This window comes from Hirundo rustica, chromosome 3 (genome assembly GCF_015227805.2).
Source record: "Hirundo rustica isolate bHirRus1 chromosome 3, bHirRus1.pri.v3, whole genome shotgun sequence".
Lineage (NCBI taxonomy): Eukaryota > Metazoa > Chordata > Aves > Passeriformes > Hirundinidae > Hirundo > Hirundo rustica.
The window spans coordinates 91355241-91376322 of NC_053452.1; the positions used below are offsets into that span (position 1 = coordinate 91355241).

The 21082-nt window shown below is 43.9% G+C and overlaps 1 protein-coding gene across 14 annotated transcripts in view; it reads left to right on the forward strand.

Moving 5' to 3' along the window:
* Nucleotides 1-21082, forward strand: part of DST (dystonin) — a 297150-nt gene that overhangs the window by 22548 nt on the left and 253520 nt on the right. For 6 of the 14 annotated variants that reach the window (XM_040059993.2, XM_040060003.2, XM_040060004.2 and 3 more), the window contains exon 1: nt 14000-14153. In XM_040059993.2, the coding sequence (XP_039915927.1) occupies nt 14063-14153 (91 nt within the window). In that variant the 5' untranslated portion in view covers nt 14000-14062. Of the gene's footprint in view, nt 1-12130; nt 12350-12497; nt 12706-13993; nt 14154-21082 lie in introns of those variants that run through there. The other 8 variants (XM_040059996.2, XM_040059997.2, XM_040059998.2 and 5 more) reach the window with 4 other exon arrangements.

The following is a 21082-nucleotide window of genomic DNA, read 5'->3' on the forward strand; positions in this document are numbered from 1 at the left end:
TCCGATAGATAAATTACTACAGCTATTAAGCATAGTACAAAGGAAACAAGTTAATTGCAATAGTGCTAATAATTGATAACACACGAATGAAAAAAGACATAAGAAAGAAGCCTAGCAGTAACAGTACAAATCTGTGTTAAGAGCACCTTAACTCACTTCATTGCTAGCTCTTATTTGGAGGATTAAGGTAATTTGAATTCATTGTCCCCTGTGGTGACAGATCATGCTTGTTTTGAATATATTTACTTAGATTTAAAGTTACATGGTTGAAAATTGCATCAAACCTGTTATTTTTCTGTACAACATTGCAAATCATCATGTACCTGAGGGCAAAGCCCTCTAATATAGCAGGATTTGTCTTGATAGATGAGCTGATTTCATACCATTTTTATTTGGTCTGAGTCCATTCCCAGGGAATGAAAATTCATTCCCAACTTATTTAGTGCAAATGGGATGAGAGCTTAAACCAGTCTAACTCTTTTTGATCTAAAGTGTTCAAAAAGGGTCAAAGTGCACCCTTGGTCCCTGGAGCTGAAGCTAACTTGCTACTAAATTAGAAGTGAGTGAGAGAAAATATGCTTCAAATGTTGTATCAAAGAAATAGAGTTGTGAAACTCTGCCTTGAAAAATGTCAAATAATTTTTTTTTTCCCACCATCATTTTGCCATGATTTCCACTAACTGGGGTTTTGTGTTCATTGATAAAATTTTACTACATGCATGCAGCATAGCCTCACTGAGAAATTAAATTTTTAGCTGCTCAGAATTTTTCTTTTTTAAATCCCAGTGTCCTTCTGGGACAGCTAGTAATAGAAAACCTCAGCTGCTAAAATGTGTGAGCAGTCTTAACTGTAAGAAAAAATGTTTTATGTATGTGCTTATAAATGGTGAATTCAGTACAGTAGCTGAAAGCAGATTGAAAAAAATTAATCAGCTCTGATTTTGTTGATAGTGCTGTTTGCACAACTTAAAATGGCCACAAATTGTCTCACAGATGCATAGTAATTATAGTCTAAATGCAGATGTTTCCTTTTCCTTCACTGCCACAAGAGTCACTCTTCAGAGCTGTATTGTGTAACATCCTACTGTGGCACATAAAAGTACATCTTTATATAGCAAGGGACTCCCTTATCCATTTGTATTTATATATAACACTACACATGGGTATGATGTTAAAAGAATAGTTTGGCAGAGGCAAGCATTCAGATATTATCAAGCACTGGAACTGAGGTTACACGTGCAGTTTTAATCCAGTGGATTATGCACCGCCGTCATACAGGCTTTAATTGTATGATGGTGTGCTGGTTTTCCACAGGATGTACTCTGTATTCATCATAGGCTGGAAGTGCTCTTAGGATGACTCTTACGTGTAGGAGTTCTGCTGCAGAAGTTGTAAAGCGTATAAATGAATAAATCAGGAGATTGCAGGAAGACAGAGGATCTCTTATTTCTTTAAAAAGAGTGAGAGCCTCTTTGGAGATTGAAGGCTGGGCACAGAGTCACTGTAAATGAGCAGAACAACGGGTTTAAAACATTTTTTAATCCTCCATTTTCTAAGTGCCTGAATTAAAGCATGTAGCTGGGTTTATAGACGTTCTTAAGCTGCCATTTACCACTGAACTCTGTGTGTGCTGAGTATTATTGATACGTAACTTAAATAGCTCTTAAAAGTCAGATCCCTGGCATCTCAATTTGACCTGGGTAAAAAAAATTGACCTCCTGATTTAGTTTGCATCCTGTGTAATGGGGGTGAAGCAATTAGATACTACTGTAATGATGAGCACGAAAAACCACTCTATTAAATAATAGTTCCCTCTTTACACCGGTATTTGAATACCATGAGATAAGCTCTAGGGCTGCCCATTGAACTGAGAATACAAAATCCTGAATAACAGTTTATGGAGGAAATATCAACTGTCATTTGCACTAAATAAGAGCAAGATTTTATTAAGATAATTACTGAGGGTGTAATAGTGTATTATCACATCATTATGACTGCATCATAATACACAAATAAACAGGCTGAACCTTAAGTCTGGGATTTGGTAACATTTTAGTACTTAACTTTGCAGCCTTAAGAAAAGTACTTTAACAGGAACTTTGTGTTTAATTTCCTACTGTTGTTAAAAACAAACTAGAAAAACTCTGCTGTGTAGCTCATTGGCAGGTTTTGACACTTCGACTGCAAATACGGAAAATTCTGTTGGATTTCAGGGAGAGACTGATGGCATTTATATTCCTCAGAGGAATCAGTAACAGAGGGGAGGAGGTATTTTTTTCCTAGAGGAGCTACTTTTTTATGAGATATTTGCTGATAGCCGGAGTTGAGGTGAAATTCCCCTTTCCTTCCAGGCTCCTTAGGGGAATGCGCTTTCCTGTGCTCATTCCTCCCAAGTGTGGCTGTTTCTGCCATGTCTCCTCCAGCCTGCTCCCGACCTGCCTCTGCTAACTCCTTGCTCTCTATCCAGTCCTCACTTCTCTCCTGACCTTGGCCCTTCTGCTCTTGCTCTGTCAGTTCTTACTTCACCTATTCATGTCACAGCCCTTCCCAGGTTCACCTGGTCAGTCCTGTCATTTCTCCGAGGCACTTGTGCAAGCTGTCTCTTTGATTTCTCTGCCTCCCTGTGGCCTCTGGTTGCATAGTCCATTCCTTGGCTCTTATCTGTCCTCTCTGAAACCTTCTCACACAGTTCATCCCCTCCTTGTTCACTGAACTACCTTGTTCAAAGCCCCTTGCAGAGGCAGTACCAGCTTCGTGGTGTGTCAGATCCTTAGCTCTTCCCCCGTCTGCTTCCTCCAGCACGGATGGTTACTAATCCCAACAGTTACCTTGCAGCTCCATTCCTCCTGTAGTCTGTATCCACAGAGTCTGCTGCTCCCTTGGATGCTTTTCAGCTGCAGCTCCCGGACTCTGACATCTCTGTTTGTCCCTCAGGCTGTCAGTCCCTTTCCTGCAGCGTGCCGGTTCCGGTGTTTGTCCTCTCCACGTTCATCGTACGGCTGCTTCCTCTTGCCGGCTGCGCGCGGCTGGGCGAGCCACGGAGAGCAGAAACGGAACAGTCTCCTGCCTCTCGGGTCTGGTGCCTGCCTTCCCCTGCTCTCCGTGCCTCTTGTCCACACCGCCGTCAGCCTGAAACCATGGCAAGCAAGGATTAAATGCAAAGATCAGTTTTCCCTCTGGATCTCCAAGCTGGAAGGATCCTGGTCAGCTCCTTGGAGGGGATGGTAGGTGTCCTGAACATGGGGGTGAGGGCTGTGAGCGTGAAATTTGCTTGGTCATTCTGTGGTGGTGTGGTATTGGTCTGGCAGATCTAAAACCCCTGAGAGAGTCTTAGTTTGGGGTGCCAGTCTGAAGAGATTTTTCAGAGGTGATACATTGAATACATTTTAGTTGAGAAATTTGAACCTTCTTAAAGAAAAGTCTGGTAAAATAACACTGGTAGTTACCTGAACACTAGGAATAGTTAAATCATTTACCTGTGCAAAGAAGAACTACTAGTAGTGAGGAGAGATTAAAAGAAGTTGGCTTGCTCAGCAAAACCAAAAAATGGTGAGAAGAGATAGATTGCAGGCTATGAATACATTGGGGAAGTAAAAACAGCTATTTTAGGAAATGAACATTGTTGTTGCAAAAAACCCCCAAAATACCAGGAATAAGGTTGAGGTGGCAACTAGAAGATCACTTGTAATCAAGACAGCAGGATGTTCTGCAGCAGTTTTCCTGGCAGAGTAGTGAGATCAAACACAAACTTTAAAAGCTTTACTTTATACTCCCTGATGCCAGGGATAGCAGATGATATTTATACCTCAAAGTCTTATCACTCTGACAAATGTAGACAGATTTTTAACAAAGATGGCAAAAGACTTATGTCTAGCTTAAAGCATATTCATATTTGAAGTATCCATCCCAAAGCTTACAGTCTTCTCGAAAAAGATCACTGAGATTTTTTATTGTTTACAAATAACTACTGGATGTTTTCATGGATGCTTGCTCTCAGGCTTCTCAGTCAGCTGGAACTAAAATTTTTCAAGAAAATTAAACCTTGGGAAGGGAATATTTTCAAGGAAACGAGATAAAGGAACTCAAAATGGATTTTATAAGAGAAGATACCGTAATTTAATTATTAAAATTGGTGTGTGTAATTGAGTCTCCAAATTTAGTTCTAAAACATGGATTTGAAACAGTTTGAAAATTTTTTATTTATATAAGAAGGGAAACTTATAAGTCAGGAGCGTTAACTGTTATTACTAAAAGCAGAATATCAGTACTACTGTTTTAGATTTTCTTAATGCCATTAAAAAAAAAAAATATATATATATATATAGTCTCTGTTCTCTTTTTATTTTTCCTTGAAAACAATCTATGCCCATCACAGGTTCAAAAGCCACTTAGAACTTTAATTTGCTCTTTGCTTTTCAGAGTGCTTCCACACCCTGATATACCTTTTATAGCAAGAGTGACTTCGTCTACTGTTAAAACATAAATATATAATATAATACAGTCTACAATGAAAAGTTTAGGAGGCTGAGAAAGGATTTGAAGCCAAATGTTTTCTTATTCCAGACTCTTCCTCTGTTACTTGGTTGGCCTTGTAGGTGTAGTAGGCAAATAAAACTCTGGGTCTGCCACATCTGAATGAATACAAAATAGCTGCAATTAAAAATTAACACATAATTTATTTTTATGTAATGTGGCATTTTCTTTCAACAGTTATATTCAACAGTCATCGAAGGTACATACAATTCCAATATAGAAATAATCATCATTTTGAGAACATGAAATCTGGACATTTTATGTATAATATAGAAAGCATTAATTTTGAAACAAGATAATGATAACAGAAGAACACTTATATTTTCCTGATAGTTTTAGCATAAAAATTAGCTAAAATACATATTCTCCATGCTGTAACTTTTCAGACGCTCATAGCTCAAAATATTATTTCTCCATTGCAAAAACTTCGATCCCTTTCTGTTGGCTTCTATATTGTAGGTAAGCTTTTTCAAGATTAAATCCTGCAATTCACATTGGAAAACTAAGTACAGGAAATAGATGAGGAATAAAGGAATGGATTTAATACATAACATATCATGGCTGCCATGTTGATGACATGATGAGTTTTTAAATAACACTCAGAAAGAGTCAACATTTTTGTTAGCAGTTTTACCAAGAAGCTTTTCAAAAGAACTAATGACTTTGGCACAGTTATTAAACAATATTATTTGGCCCCACCTGCATGCAGGTCTTGGTTACACTGCAGGAAGTATGCCTTGCTTTTCAACATATTCATTAAAAAAAACCCAAAACAAGCAGGTTTTCCTTGCACAGCAACATACTTGGTTTTTTTCTCATGATGGCTATCTTCCTTGGTGGATGTTGCTGAGATCTGTGGAGATTATTTTGACAGCATCTGATCCCTCAGATCAATCTCACACTTAACAGGGAAGCATCTGTGAAATGTGATAAATGTGAAGCATCTACCAACTTTCTGCTCCTGAAAGCAGAAACTCTACTTGCGGTAGTGTAATATTCACTAATTTCTTTTTTTAGCTACTAGAAGATGGTATCTCTTCGGACAAATATATTAGTGCTTGAAATTCCATGTAGCTCTGCAGAATTCAAACATGAGCTGCACAGTGGTTCCTGTTGCTTCCACTGCACATGCCCCATTTAGGGACTACTTCAATATTTTACCCAATTACTACTTAAAATAGAATATAGAAGCAGTTGACAGAGCAGGGATCAGAGCCCAGCACTTCCATCTCCCCAGAGAGCACTGTGTGCTCCAATGTAGAGCAGCTACACTCCCTCTTCCCCTTTTCCCATTCTACATCTAGAAATCTTAAACTTAATTTTTTTAAACAATTTTCCCTCAACCAGGAGGTCATTGAGGAAGTCTCCAGGCTGGCTGCTGGGAGATGAGGGTCTGAGCCTAGGTCTCAAACTGCTTTTGATAGTAAAGAAGAGACAAACAGCCACTTCACTTCCCTGAGAGTTCAAAGGAAACTAATGCTCTCTGCCCTTATGAAACCTCTTCAATTTCAGAAGAAGTTTTGGGGATGCCTTATGTCCCTGGAGAATGAGATGCTTCATCATGCTGAGTGATCAGTTTTTCTGATCATTTGGTTCTACCAAAAGCTCAGTTTTGCATCACCTCACTTTTAGATATGTAAATAGATGGCTATACAATAAACAGTTTGATGTTACAAAACTGTATTGCAACACCCAAGTGCATAAGTGGAGCTAGCCCTTTATGCACTTTGAATTTCATGTCCTCAAATAACCTATTTCTTCCAGAAAAATTGCATTCATAATGTTATTTTCAAAGTGGAGGAATGATAGAGTTTGATCTACTAGCATCCAGAAAATATCTCATCTTCTTTTGAAAGCCTAAGAAAGCATCAGAATTTCCTTGTGTAAATACAATCACAGACTCAAAAATGTATGTGATAGAATAAGCACTGAATGCTTATTTCCTTCTTCTACCTTTAAGAAAGAAAGAATGTAGGTTCTCGCTACAAAGCAAGTAGATATTGTCTTGATGTTTGAAAAGCCTGCCTGTTTGCAAAGACAGTTTAACATGGAGCCAGACCCTGAATGATCTGGAGTTTTAGATTCAGTGTATTTGCCTTTCAGCTTTCTGCTTATTGTTTTATACCATTAAACACAAACCTAGAAACTCTGTAGTAACTTTCATATTTCCTGATAACATAGGTTCTTGGAAGTATGGATGTTCTCTTAAGTGAGTGGCAGAAAAATATTAATTTTCTATATCTGCATCTCCATTGGTGATTTTTTTTTTTTTTTTTTTTTAAGTTCAACATCACTGGCTTTACATGGTCCTTGTTTGTACTTTCATTTGTGTGTGTTTTGAATTTTGATCATTTCTGACAACATGCAGTCCCAAGGGACTCACATAGCCTGATTACATACATTGGATGTTCTGTGTTCTGCATTGCATTATCATCTAACCAGGTTAAAGTGGTAAAGATTTACTAATGGGAACATTCCGTTGCCCTAGATTTTTTTCTTAAATTTGTTAAGTTATTTTACTTTAAAAGTTGATCCACTTTAATATCATTCAGTCTGGGATGTGAAAGGACAAAAATTGCCATTTACATTCAATTGATACTCTAAATTAGTTTAAATTAGAAGGAATTTTGCTGAAACACACTGAGTAAAACCATTGTTGCAGTGCTTCATTTCTGTTATTTATCCATTTCCTGCAATGAGTATAATAAAAGAAAAAATACATTCCAGGAATTATGAGATAATTTAGTAAAAGTGAAATATAAATAACTCATAACTAAACTGAAAATTAAATGTCAGTCAGTGTTGACCTGTACTTCCCACAGCCTCTAAAAACCAGCACGAAAGGACTCACTGCAGTGGACTATCTACTTAAATATAAAATGTGAAAGTACAAGCTATTGGATTAGAATTCAGCCGGCCAGCGCAATCTGTGATGTGTCACAGGGCTGGGGAATTTTTGTAATATGAAGATAATTTGGTAGCAGCCTTGTGGCAGCTTTTCCCAGCTGGTTTGCCTGACCGAATTTAGAACCTGACCTCGGCTGATGTTTCCTCCCCGAGGAATGACGGTGACAGTCCCCGCTGTTCTTGACCCATTCAGCTCCTGTTTACAGGCGGCTTACCCGATCTCTGGGGGTGTGCAGTGCTCTGCACCATTTCCCAGCCACACCGTCTTCCGCTCCGTTTTACCTGATCTTCTGCAGTGCCTCGCCCATGACAAACAGCACTGCTTTCCCTCCTCAAGGGAAATCATGCCCCGGAACTTGGCCGAATCCCTCTTACAAGTACACTAAACGCTTCTTTGCAATCATCCCCGTGACTGGAAACCAGCTCTCCCGTGCAGCGCAGCTGGGCTGGCTCCCGGCCGGCCGCTGTAATTCCCTGCTTTCGTGGAAGCCCGCCGGCCGCGGCAGAGGGAGCGCGGCTCTCCTCTCCCCTCCCCTCCCCTCCCGGGACTCGTGTGCGCTGGGCACCCCCGTGCGGCACCGGCAGCGAACCGTGCCGCGGCAATCCCGGCTCTGGACGTGCCCGCTCGGCCGGGCAGTGCTCCGCGGGAGCCGGGGGCTTGGGCGCCCTAACCCCCGCACAGCCGCGGGACAGGGGCAGCGCTCCTGCGGAGCCGCGCCGGGGCTGCAGAGAGCCCTCGGGGCTGCGCAGTCCTCGGACGGCTGCAGAGCGCCCTCCGGGCTGCAGGGAGCTCTCTGGGCTGCGGAGCGCTCTCGGGGCTGCGGAGAGCTCTCGGGGCTGCAGAGTGCCCTCGGGGCTGCAGAGTGCCCTCGGGGCTGCAGAGAGCTCTCTGGGCTGCGGAGCGCCCTCCGGGCTGCAGGGAGCTCTCTGGGCTGCGGAGCGCTCTCGGGGCTGCGGAGAGCTCTCTGGGCTGCGGAGCGCTCTCGGGGCTGCGGAGAGCTCTCGGGGCTGCGGAGCGCTCTCGGGGCTGCGGAGAGCTCTCGGGGCTGCAGAGTGCCCTCGGGGCTGCAGAGAGCTCTCGGGGCTGCGGAGCGCTCTCGGGGCTGCGGAGAGCCCTCGGGGCTGCGGAGCGCCCTCGGGGCTGCAGAGTGCCCTCGGGGCTGCAGAGTGCCCTCGGGGCTGCAGAGCGCACTCGGGGCTGCAGAGAGCCCTCGGACGGCTGTAGAGCGCCCTCGGGGCTGCAGAGAGCCCTCGGACGGCTGCAGCGTGCCCTCGGGGCTGCAGAGTGCCCTCCGGGCTGCAGAGAGCCCTCGGACGGCTGCAGCGTGCCCTCGGGGCTGCAGAGTGCCCTCCGGGCTGCAGAGAGCCCTCGGACGGCTGCAGCGTGCCCTCGGGGCTGCAGAGTGCCCTCCGGGCTGCAGAGCGGCAGAAGTGCATAAGCGGAGACAAAGAATAAGCAGCTATAGCAGCCGGGCTGTGACCTTGCAGGCCTCCAAGCTAAGAGCAGTCAAGCCCTGACCCTAGCTAAGTCCCTAAGGGTAGGCTAAGTAAGGGTTATCAATATTTTAGGGGATATGAAAGAATCTTCTCTCTTCTAGCACCCCAAAAAAGTGTTGTGTATTATTAACTGTTGTTTTTGATTTTAACAGAATATAACAACGTGGGGGGTTTTTTTTGTTTGTTTGTTTGTTTGTTTTTTCATGTGTTGTCCTAATGGGCCAGGAACCTTTTTCAGAATAGTACAGATGTTCTGCATTATTACTTATTTTTTTAACTGCTTAATATGTTGCTCTGATAATGGAATGCTTATTTGGGACTTACAACTCTATCATGGAAAATGTGTATGCTAGGAACATAGAGTCCAGTGGGATGAGTGGTACACAAACAGTGCCCGTGGAAAAGAGGAACCATTACAGAATTCTTATCAAAGCTATTTATTTTTTCCAGAACAGTTGTTCAGTTTATTATAAACATCTTCGGAATAACAAAGTAAAAAATACTTAGGTGCTCAATATCTCTGTATACACATTACTCAGAAGTATCTCCATGCTGAATAAGAAAGCAGACTGTAATTAAGTTAGAAGTTGACATTTCTTAATGTTATCCAGATTTTGCTGTTAGGAAAATTCCTTTCTGGACTTCCTACATTGCTCTGAAAATGAAACATGTTTCTTGAAGAATTAAAAGCTAAAGTGGGTTTTGATTATTCATTTGATTACTGCATATATTAATTAAGGTAGGATAACCAAAAAGCAGACAGCTAGTTGTAATCACACAGATGCCAAAGACTGCTCTACCATTGCCTGTTCAGTTTGATTCTCAAAAAATATGAGTGGAGTCTTCTCACATAGCTTATCTTCCAGCATTGTAGCAGAGCTGACTAAAAGGCAGACTCCTTTTCCCTAAAATTGACATCTCAATAGGCTGATGGTGCACAATGAGCAACCACTCAACAGTCTTTTTGGCTTCTATGGGTAGCAGATGTTATGAAATATAATAATGGGCTATGCAGGCCTCTTTCGAATAAAAGGAAATGCTACTGGAAAAAAATTATAGCTTATTTTCAAATATAAATCTGAGAGTTGAGAGATCTTTCCCCAAAACTTCAATAGCAATTCCTATTGTACTTTGTTCTTGCATATTTCAAGCTGCTACATAAATACTAACAAACTATTGCTGTAGCACCTTACAACACTGTGTTTGGGCTCTTTTCAATGTTATAAGCTAGAAATGCAGAAGGTAAAAAAGATGAAAGTCAGAATCTGTCAGAATCTGTCTCTGTGTGATCCAAAGATACTGAGGGTTGCTGATCAGCCAAAAGGAGGTCTGAAGCAGGATGTTCAGAACTGAGATTAAAGGCAACACTTTCTCTTCTATAGCAAAATCTGGAGCTAAGGACAGGCTCAAAGCAACCTAATCCCTAACTAAGCCCATGAGGGGCCCTGGTAGCTCCAGCTGGTACGACAAATTGCCCTGCAGCAAGCTGAACACGTCCAGCTTCAATCAGGAAGACACCTATAAGTGACCATCCTGCTTTATGAAATCCAGTTTTAGCTAATTATACAAATGGACAGCAAAATAGTCTCTGCACTAAAACTAATGACGAAGACAATCTGAGCTGGTATCAGATATATCATGTTTCTGTTTTTCTGCACTTACCTTTTGCTCTCTCTACATCACAATACAGTGAACAAGAATTCAGTTAATTGGTTTTATGTATTCATTCCCTCCCTCTCAACTCGCACATTTCAAACTTCACCATGGAGTACTGTACAAGGAGAAAAGAGAATTGGGATAGAGGGGAAGAGGCTCAGAAGGAAAAAAACCACTAATAAGCAATCTACTTATAGCAGATCTTATAGCAGATTAATTAACAGTATATTATTTTTACTTTAATGCAGAGCAAAGAGTGCATCATGTTGTTTCTCTGGATTATGCAGATTCTGAGTTTTAAGTGGGTAAAATTCCTCCCTATGACAACTGACAGTAAAAAAAAAAAATTAAAAAATCAGACAATAACAATCCATTTTATCAGATCTCTATCACTGGACAAATTTCTTCTTTAAGTAAAGGTGCCCCTTAAGACCCTTTATAGAAATACATAAATTTAAGAAATGGGCCACAGTACAAACCTAAAATACTATCTGGTTTAGTATCAAATCTAAAATCTAGAATAGCTGAATGGGGCTGTTGCTGTTTAACAAAATTTGCTGGCTTTAAACTGAAAGAGGGTAGATTTAGATTAGATATAAGGAAGAAATCCTTCACTATGAAGTTCCAGTGAGACACTGGAACAGGTTGCCCAGAAAAGCTTTGGAAGTGCTCAAGGCCAGGTTGGATGGGGCTTTGTGCAACCTGGTCTAGTGGAAGGTGTCCCTGCCTCCAGCAAGAGGCTTGGAACCAGATGGTCTTTAAAGGTGCCTTCCACCTCAAACAATTCTGTGAGTCTATGATTCTACCACACCTGTAAACGTTGACAACAGCACACACCTAAAAATTAACATAATTGGACGAGCATCAGGTTGCACTTTTGAAAGGCTGTAACAGTAGCTCCCACGTGAAATGACAAATCAAACCCATCATTTTCTTGTCTCGTGCTTTGGAGAAACTACAAATCCCTCCTATTAGAAAATACAGAGTAAAAGAGATAGCACCTTGCTGTCCATCGTGTTCTGATAAGATGCATTTAACGATGTACCCTAAATTTCAGCATGGTGCCGAACTACTACTGTTCACACATCTCCGATTCCCACTCTACCATAAACAGGGAAGGCAGACATGGCAGCAGTCCTCTCCCTGCACCGCATCAGTGTTTATTTACCTTTCTGGAAAAGCTCTTTTTTGAGTAGCTAGGAATCCTAAAAGTAGATTCAGTCTATACGCCGAGATCCGTCGTTGGTTTGCCGAAGCCTCCTAGCAAAGTGCGACCGAAGGCTGTCCATCGTGTCCTGCTGCCAAAGGGGCTGCTCTGAGAAATCCCGTTCCTCGCTTCCCTGCTCCCCTCCGTCCCCGTTAGCCACCGCACCGGGCTGCTCCCGGGGGCGGTATGAGAGAGCCCGCCTCGGCTCCCGGCGGGCCTGGCTCGGGCCCAGGGGCGGATTTACCAGCAGCTCGGTGATGGCAAATCTTCCCCTTGTCCTGGCGGGGGAGCCAAACGCCATCGATCTGTAGCCGGGAAGGTTGGTGGCGTGGTGTTTTTTTTTTTTTTTTTCCCCTCGGCTGTTGTTGCTGCTGGGTTTATTGTTGGGGAAGTGGGAGGCTCATTTGCGAGCTGGTTGCCCAGCCGCAGGCCACGGCTCTACCCCGACATCCCTCCAAATGCACTCCCGCCTAAGATCGGCTGTTTTTTGGAGGATCACCCTCGACACTCCGCACACGCGCCCCTTTCCCCTCTAAATTCACAGCAATGGTGAGCGGCGGCCCTCTCTCCTATCCTCCTTTTCCCGTGAGATGCTTTTCCACGCCACGCGGGGCGGGTATTCGCCGGCGCCACCTGAGGCCCCTCGTCCCGAGCTGCTCCCCACGCATCCTGTCTGTCTGTCTGTCTCCCCGTGCAGAGCTCCGGCAACGCGTCCTACCGATGCTCCATGTCGTCCTCCGCCGATTTCTCCGACGAGGAGGACTACAGCCAGAGGTCGGGGACGGTGTCGCCGGCGCCGGGGGACACGCTGCCCTGGAACCTGCCCAAACACGAGCGGTCCAAGCGGAAGATCCAGGGCGGCTCGGTGCTGGACCCCGCCGAGCGGGCCGTGCTGCGCATCGCCGGTAAGGCGCGGTCGGGGGCGGCGGGGCAGGGGGCGGCCGGAGGACAGAGGGACCTCCGTCCCTTCTCTTTCAGAGCGCGGCCCCGCCGGGCGGTGACTAAGCTCTTTGGCCGCCTTTTCCGGCTGGGTGAACCGATGCGTGTGGAAGGCGAGCCGAAACGAGCGCAGGTGCGCCCATTAAACTTTCATGCGAAAAGGCATCAGGGGCCGGGGGCTGTTCAGCGGGGCCGGCGTATTTTTCGGCCCGCAAGGCCGAGGCCGTCCTGGGTGGAAGCGGCGCGGGAGCGCCCGCAGCGCGGGGAGAGGCCGCGGCGGCGATGATGCTCCGCGAGGGGCGGGGGACCGGGCGCCGCTCTTTGTCCGCCCGGGGCCGGGGCTGCGCTCGGGGTGGACGGGGACCGGAACGGAGCCGCCCCGGTGTGCCGGAGGCGCCGACGGGCTCTGGTCCGCGGCCCGGCGACAATTGATGTCGAAAATAGGGCGGAGGCCCGCATCACCCTGGCGAAAGCTGGAAAACGCCTGTAAATGAATCCCAGAAAGATGCGGCGGTCCTCAGCGTCCCCCGGGGACACCGCTGTTGTTCTCCCCAACCACCCCGATTATATATGCGCCTCCGTGGGTCCCTCCTGGGGCACCATTTCCCAGGGTAACCGGTCCTAGTGGCGCTATCAGCGGGGGCAGCGCTGCCGAGCCGGGCTCCCACCAGCCGCAGGATGCGGCCGCGAGTGGGGGGATTGCGGAGCCGGCCCCCGCGGGCAGGGTGCGCAGGACGGGGGCCGGCGGGCCGGGAGCAGGACAGCAGGGACCGGTCCGGAGCGGGCCCGGGGCCGGAGGGCAGCGGGGGACGCGGACGCGGCGGTGACACCTGCGGCGGGGCCGCGCCCGCCCCGCCCCTCCGCCAGCTCTGCGGGGCTCCCGCCCCGGCTGGCTGCCGGCTTGGGGTCCCACCCCCCTCGCTCCCTGCCCGTGAGTGCAGCGTCCCCACCGGCCCCGTCAGTGCTGCAGGCGTCGCATCCCCGCCCCGGCAGCCGCCACGCTCCTGGTCGTGGGGGGAGGCGGGAGCGGGCGGGAGGCGGCGGTAGAGCTCGCCGGCCCCGCAGGCGGTGCCTTGGCCATGGGGCTGGAGCCGGGGGCTGCGGCGGGGAAGCGGCTGGTGCCGCCCCCTCCGCGCTCCGAGCGGCGGCTGCCGAAACCCGAGCGGCCGCGGGGGCGTTTCCTCGGCCGGGCTGGCAGCGCCTCCCCCTGCCCGCCCCTCGCCGGCTGCTGCCGGGGCTTTTCTTGTGCCGCCCCCGAGGCTGCCGGCCGCCCGGAGCCGCACCGGCGGGCAGGGCTGGGCTGGGCTGGGCTAGCTCCCGGCTATGGCTGGCTACCTCTCCCCCGGCGCGTATTTTTACGCCGAGGAGCAGGAGTACCTGCAAGCCTACGAAGATGTCCTAGAGAGATACAAAGGTAGGGCAGCGCTCCCCGCGCCGTGCCGCCGCGCCCGCCCGGCCGCTCGCCCCGCCGGGTGTGGCGACTGCGGACCCGGGAGGCGCTGGCGGCCGGCTGGGGAACATCGGTGGCCCCGCGTCCCTGCGGGGGTCGGGCCGGGGGGAACGGACGTGGGTGGCTTGTGCGAGAGATATAAATACCGTGTCACCTCGCCGGTGTGTGACAGGCGCTCTCGTGTGTTTAAAAGTCGCTTTTTCGAGTGCAGTGCGGACGCAGGGATTTATGTCTGGATGTGCATTCGTATTTATACCTTCGGTTTATTTTTACCTATTTATTTATTTACTTGGGTTTTCTTTTTTGGTTTAGGGCAAAGAATTAGCTTATTTCGTGTAACACCTGAGTTTTTTTCATCGAATACAGAAGAATAAGAAAAAAGGCATTTATCATGATGAGGATGCACGCAGCTAAATTAATCTTGCTAGAAATGTAAATTGCATTGATTCTTTAAGCACATCGGGATGGAAGGGATGGTTTGGATGATTCATTGCTGTTTTTCAGTACATTTGCTTGTATGAAATCTGAAGAAGCTTACCGAAAGTGTTACAGCTCTGATTTTAATCCAAGTGCAAAAGGGATGGAGTTAACTGTTCGCACTGAAGCTTCATCCCTGAAATAGTTTTTACGGCATGTCAGCATATGCTGACATTTGCAGTGCTGAGTCCTTTTGTAGTGTTAGGGAATAAGATGTTAGATTTCATATTTGAAATTTTTCAGCTGTATGTCTTCAGTCAGTCCTGGAGATTTTTGTTAAATGGTTTCCTCTGGTGGGAATGGGAGTGGCATAGTATAAGACAGCTTGATTTGAAGATACTGATAATTGGTTTTATTTATTCTGTGATGTTGGTAGCAGTATTTTGAAAAATAAACCCTCAACAGATGGTTATTTTATGGTCTCATATAACTATGAGAACTTGTTGGGTCTGAGTGTACTTTATCCTGGTGTCACTTGCAATTTCGTGTGTCATTAGCAGTATTGACTAATGACTCCTTTGTGTCTGTTGCCCATTGTGTCAATGCAGCAGCGGAGCATGTGCACCGTTTCTGTACTGAAACACATTAGTGTGTTTTAGTTGAGAAATAATTACCATCTGATGATTGCCATCATCTTCAAAAGCACGTCTTCATTCCATTCTCCCCTTTTTTCCAAGTCCTCAATTTATATGCAGTTGATCTGATTTTTACAAAATTTTGGAGCTACTAGACTGTGTACTTTGTAAATAAACACAGAGAAAACTTGTCTTGCTCCTTTTGATCACCTTTTATTTCCTTCTAGAATTAGGTTTAATAAGATTACTTCTCATATTAATTACTTGCTTAAAAACCTAGGAAAGAGATTAGGCCTAATTTCCCCTATTTCAATGGGAGCTTTATCAGGAAAGGGGCTGAAAGGTTTGGGTTTTATATGTTGGGGAACAATAGGATTTTAATTAAATAAGCTCTGAAAACTAATTTACATCTCTGTAGGAAATAATGCACTTTCTGAAAGTATTTGAGTATATCTTATTGTGAGGGTAACACAGAGTCTATTCATGTGACCCGCAAATCCTGAAATTATTTGGAAGGATCCAATGTCTGTTGTCTTAATTTTTAGTGTCATATTTTATATATTGGTATACTGTGTTTTGCTGCTCAAGGTAGACTTTATTCAGCCATTTGGAGCAAAGTTAAAGGTTTGGACTGGATTAAATTAAGATATATTGGAAACCTGGAAAACACATTACTTTCTAAAATGTGTTTTCAAGCCAGTCATGATTTCCCATTTGAGTCCCAGTAGTATGACTTCACTACAGAGATTGTTGTTCTGATGACTTGCAATGGGAGCTGACCTAATCAGAAAAGAATTGCTACAGTATAGGCTTTGAGGAGGGAGTGCCATTTCTCCGAATTTCTCGGTTTTGTAAACACCTCCTTTAGTAAATTTCTTAATCAAATGTGAACTATGTTGCCTTTATAAGATGAGGTTCAATCTATAATTTTAATGCTGGTAGTTCTTTTTTCTTTTTACATTCTTCCGAATCCTTCATACTCATCTAGGCCATTATCAGGGTGCCAAATTATCTATGTCCCAGCTGTTGAGTACTGTAACTAGCAGAGTCAGCTGTGCAAAATTCATTGCCTGTCTTGGAAGGCTTGGGATCATATGATGCCGCATCATTAAGATGTTCAGGCAATTTGATTCAGGAAGATAAAAGCTGCCCTTTTTAAACATAGAAAAGTGAAATTTCAGTCTTCCTCTCCTGTTGCTGAAGTAGCCAGCGGGTCATGAAGATCATGCAATACCAAGCACCTTGTTGTCTTACAAGGTGAAAGCAGGATATTTGTGTGTCTCCAAATTCTGCCTGCTGATCATGTCTCTGGCTGTGACAGTAAATAATTAGGCAACTGTTTGGTAAATCTGACATACCACAGAAGTGCTGTTTGCTATGGGAGAAGAGAGTGTTGTTTTCTGCTCCCTGGTCAGCTCAGTTGCTGGCTGTCAAATTTTTTTTTTTTTTTTCCTTGATTAGTAATTGTTTGGCAGTATTTCTAAAGCATTTTGATGGAGGAAAAAAAAGTCACATTAGCTCACATATTTTAGAAATCAGGTTGAATCCAGCTACTTATTCAGGAGTAAAAAATGCTTCTTTGTTGATAGCACCTCTAAGAATTTAAATACAAACCCTTTATTATGAAAGTGGCAATAAAATATCTAGTATGGTTTATCTGAAGTATTGTACATATTTCACATCTTGTTTGTGATTGAACAGTAATAAGAAAAATTATACAAATATTTTTTAATATAACTAAAGATTCAACTTCTTCTGAAAAAATGTGTTTGAATGCTCTTGGAGGTTGTAAAGAATGTAAAAAATTCTTGGTGCTCTGTAAGTTACCTCATGGTTGCCTGGGAACAAAATGTAATAAAATTGTTAGCTGTAGCCTTTTTGATAAATAAGAAAATATCCAACGGTATTTCATAGAGTTTTCGTTTTCAAAACATTAAATGTCATCTCTGTCAAATGGCATAGAAATGCATTGTTCTGTGCCATTGTTATTTGAGCATTAAATATCTGAAGATGGATTTTAAGCTGTAAATGCAGTACATTCATTAGTTTTCCTCTGCTATAAATCTGAAGCAATAAGCTGAGAATCAAGTTTATATGTAAAATATATATAATCCCTCTGAAATGGTCACTCTTTAATGTATTTTTCAGTTCAGGCAGTAAACTTATTTGAATAGCAGTTGCAACAACCCTTTTCCAAAAGATTTTGAACACTTATGTAACTGTCCATTTTTACACCATTTTTGATATGAGTACATCTGTTAATGACAGTGTAATTGCAGTATCTGGAAAAGAGCTAACTCATGGAGTTAGGTTTTGAATAAAACACGGTTATTCAACAACACTCTTTAACTATGTTAGCCCTTCAAATTTGAAATATATAGGGTTTTCTGGGCTGTGCAGAACTTTTAATGCTGTAGATTTATACATATACATCTATAGGAAACAGATCTATTAGGAAATTCAGCTTGACATGACTGCCCATGAAAAATACAGTCTTGCGGTTCAGTGACTTCACTCTGTTGTTGCTAGTGCTAGGAAAGGTGTCATGTGAATATTTTTTTGGAATGGGTGCCTGATTAGTGCTTCCTTTGGGTACTTTGGGCTTGCTGCATAGCCCTTGTGTCTGAGGAAGGAGGGCTAAGTCTGGGGCTGGGGACAGCAGAACTCAGGTCAGGTTGTTAAACTTTGGTACATTCTGTTTCACTGTTGGCATTGCTCTCCTGCTTTAAAAAGATCTGTAATACTCCACATTCAGCTGAAGCACAGCGAACAGCTCTGGTTCTGTATCCTGAGAACAAAGACACTGGAGATGGACGAGAGCTAGCAGGTCATCTGATGCATTTTGTTGCCTGTGTAGGGTTCAGAGACAATGTAATTTGTTCTGATGATTGATTGAGGGTAGTGTCAAGTAAAGCTGTTCTGACATTGGGTACAGGTTTTGAATTAAGATAGAAACAATAGATGCCTGTTGTCCAGCTCCTTTGAGCTGACTTCAAGAAGGGAGCATTTGCACAGAATGGTTTTTATACATCTGAAAATGAATTGCTGCTGTATTTTAGGAATTTGGAGGCTCCTAAATGTGTTAGGTATCAGATTTAGGCCAGGGATATTCTTCTTCAGAGATGACTCCGTAGAGCAAAGACAGTAGGGGCCATGATAGATGCTCCTGGCTCAGGAATATGTGAATTTCTGAATTCCCTTATTTATGCTTTGAAGTTGGGGACCTGAATTTTCAGTCAGCAGAAAACTTGTTCTTCTGGGCTCTCAGCTGTGAACTAATTGGATTTTGTGCTTCAGGGCTCTGATTCTGAATGCAGAAGGAAATCCTGAAGTGAGTAATTGATTAGGTAGTTTCCGCTATGACCTCTTTTCAGGTGCTGGTAGTACCTAGCCTTGGGCTTGATCACCTTTTTTTTTCTCTTTTTTTTTTTTCTTTTTTCTCAAATGGGCGAGTTATTTTGGCTGACTAGTGAGCACATGTGGATTATCCAGCTGCATGTCACCTAATCCTTTCTTTGCCACTGTGCTAATCTTCAGCAAGACAACCCTATTGTTTGCCATGTTCCCAGCACATTTCCTACAGCAGGTTACCTTCCTGGGGAGGAAGAATTGTCACCAACAGAAAGTGTCTTCAATTAGGGATGGAAACGTAATAGCTTTTGTGCGTCTGAAGTTGGACAAAATTAATGGACAGTTTGGACCACCTAAAATGTAAACCCTTAAGTTTTACTCTGGTTCAACGTTCCTCCTCATTTAAAGCAGAAGTTCTGACTTTTAAGGGGCTTGGAGATGGGATATTTCCTTGAGTATGTTCATCTTAAATCCGAACCTGATCCTGCTGATTTGATTTGTATGATGTGTTCACTTGAGTTAAAGTGAAGAGGTCTTGGAGTAAAATAACAAAAAACCTGAATGTTGGGCAGTTCAGTGAGGTTTGTTTGTGTAAAGGCCTTGAGATTTGTGTAGCATTTTCTGAAGCTGAGTTTGATGGGATGCACAAACTGTGGCTGCTTCTCCATGATTTTACTAGGTACCTGACTAAGGCAGACAGAATTTGGCCAATGGTTCAAATATATTTGGTATGTGAATTGGAGCAGACATGAAAGGTCTGCTTCGTTGCTTTTCTGCTGCTTCCCAATTCCCATTGAGTCGGCAACATCTTTTAAATAGAGCTCATAGGAATATTCCATAATTCTTTTTTTTAGGATGAAAACCAAGAGGTGGTGAACTATGAGGGGAGGAAAAAAGGGAAATAAACTTCAATCGCTATTGAGTTAAAAGGTTTGTTTTGTCTCAATCTATATTTTTGGTTGAGGTGTTAGTAATTGCTTTCTGTGATCAACCTGGCTAATTTCTAGTGGTATTTTGCTTGAAAACCAGATCATGCTATAATATTTTTCCACTACGCTATTTAGAACATTACTGGTTTGAGCAATTTATTCCACCATTTCAACATGTACTCGGAATTAGCTGCTTTGTAAAATAAAAATGGGCTTATTCACATGCTTGAATTTAAGTGCAAATATTTTATAAGTTCAGGCTTAAAATAATAACATTTTGTAAATGTCAGATATGAATGCAGCTTATTGCTGCGTGCCTGAAATGTTTCCTGTAAAACATCATTAAAGCCGTTTAATTTAACAAAGCCTCGTTTTTCTGTAGTGGGTGAAAATATTCGTGTACTGAATGCTTCCAGTCAGCCCAGCTTTCAAACAGGTAAAACAATGCTCACAAAGACACTTCAGTCTGCTGGTCAAATCCTGAAGGGCACGTTAATAGCCAGATTTTACAAGCTGATCTCCGTAGGCAGACTCGGTGCTTTTGTGGGGAAAGCCTGGCTTTGGAAACCCACCCACGCAAGACTCTTCCCAAGACTGGGGCCCAAGTAACAGCTGATCCTTTGACAAGGCTTATTCCTCCTAAAATCAGGCCTCCTGTAGGGTATTCCAATTTGCCTGTAGCTGCATTAAGAGCAAGTCAGCGTGGTTCCAGATTTCATTTTATTTTACTTGGTGAGTGCATAATTTTGCTGTGGAGTCTTAATCTATTAATTCCTTGGATTTTGTACATGGCGACGATAGCTGCCGATAAATCTGTGAAAGGGTGAAGATTCCAGGCAAATGTATTGAGGGTTAAATTCTGCACCTCGCCATCACACAATTAGTGTAACTATTTCTGTAAGACAAGGAGGATTAGGTCTCTGATGGGCTTTCCAGTGGCATAGGCCAAAATCTGCTCTTGATTATAGCCACATGGCCCTTTTGAACTTGATTCGCTTTTAAACATATCTTCATTGTTCAGTTCCATAGTTAACGTGTAGAATTACAGTATTTAATGACGTGTTCTGCAATGCATATAACTACGGATCAGCGTTTAAGTGGGGTTCGTAACCTAATTGTGTTAGAAAACAAAATTAGTTTGGCCTGAGGTTCAGGTATCCAGCTATCTGACAGCTATGACACTTGGCACCACGTGGATCTAAAATTAGTAGAGCTCTTCTGTACTGGGATTAGAGAGATGTGTGTATGTTTTAGTTCACAATATGGGTAAAAGTCTGACTCTGTGTACAGCTTTCAGAGGCATGTTTTGGGCATTTTGCAGATGAGACTATTGGTGAACAGAGAAGTTCCAGAAAGTCTCTTGCTGGGTACTGAAATGGATACCCTGTCAGTCTGCTCCTAGACTTGGCTTCTGCCTGGTCAGATTACCCTCTGTGTGCTCCTCATGTGACAAGTCTCCTAGGCACAGTACAGGCAACATTAGAAAATGAGTGTAATAGTTTGGACAGACATTCTGCAGTAATATTAACGATAAAGCATCCTGCACTCTTCAAGCAAAAGA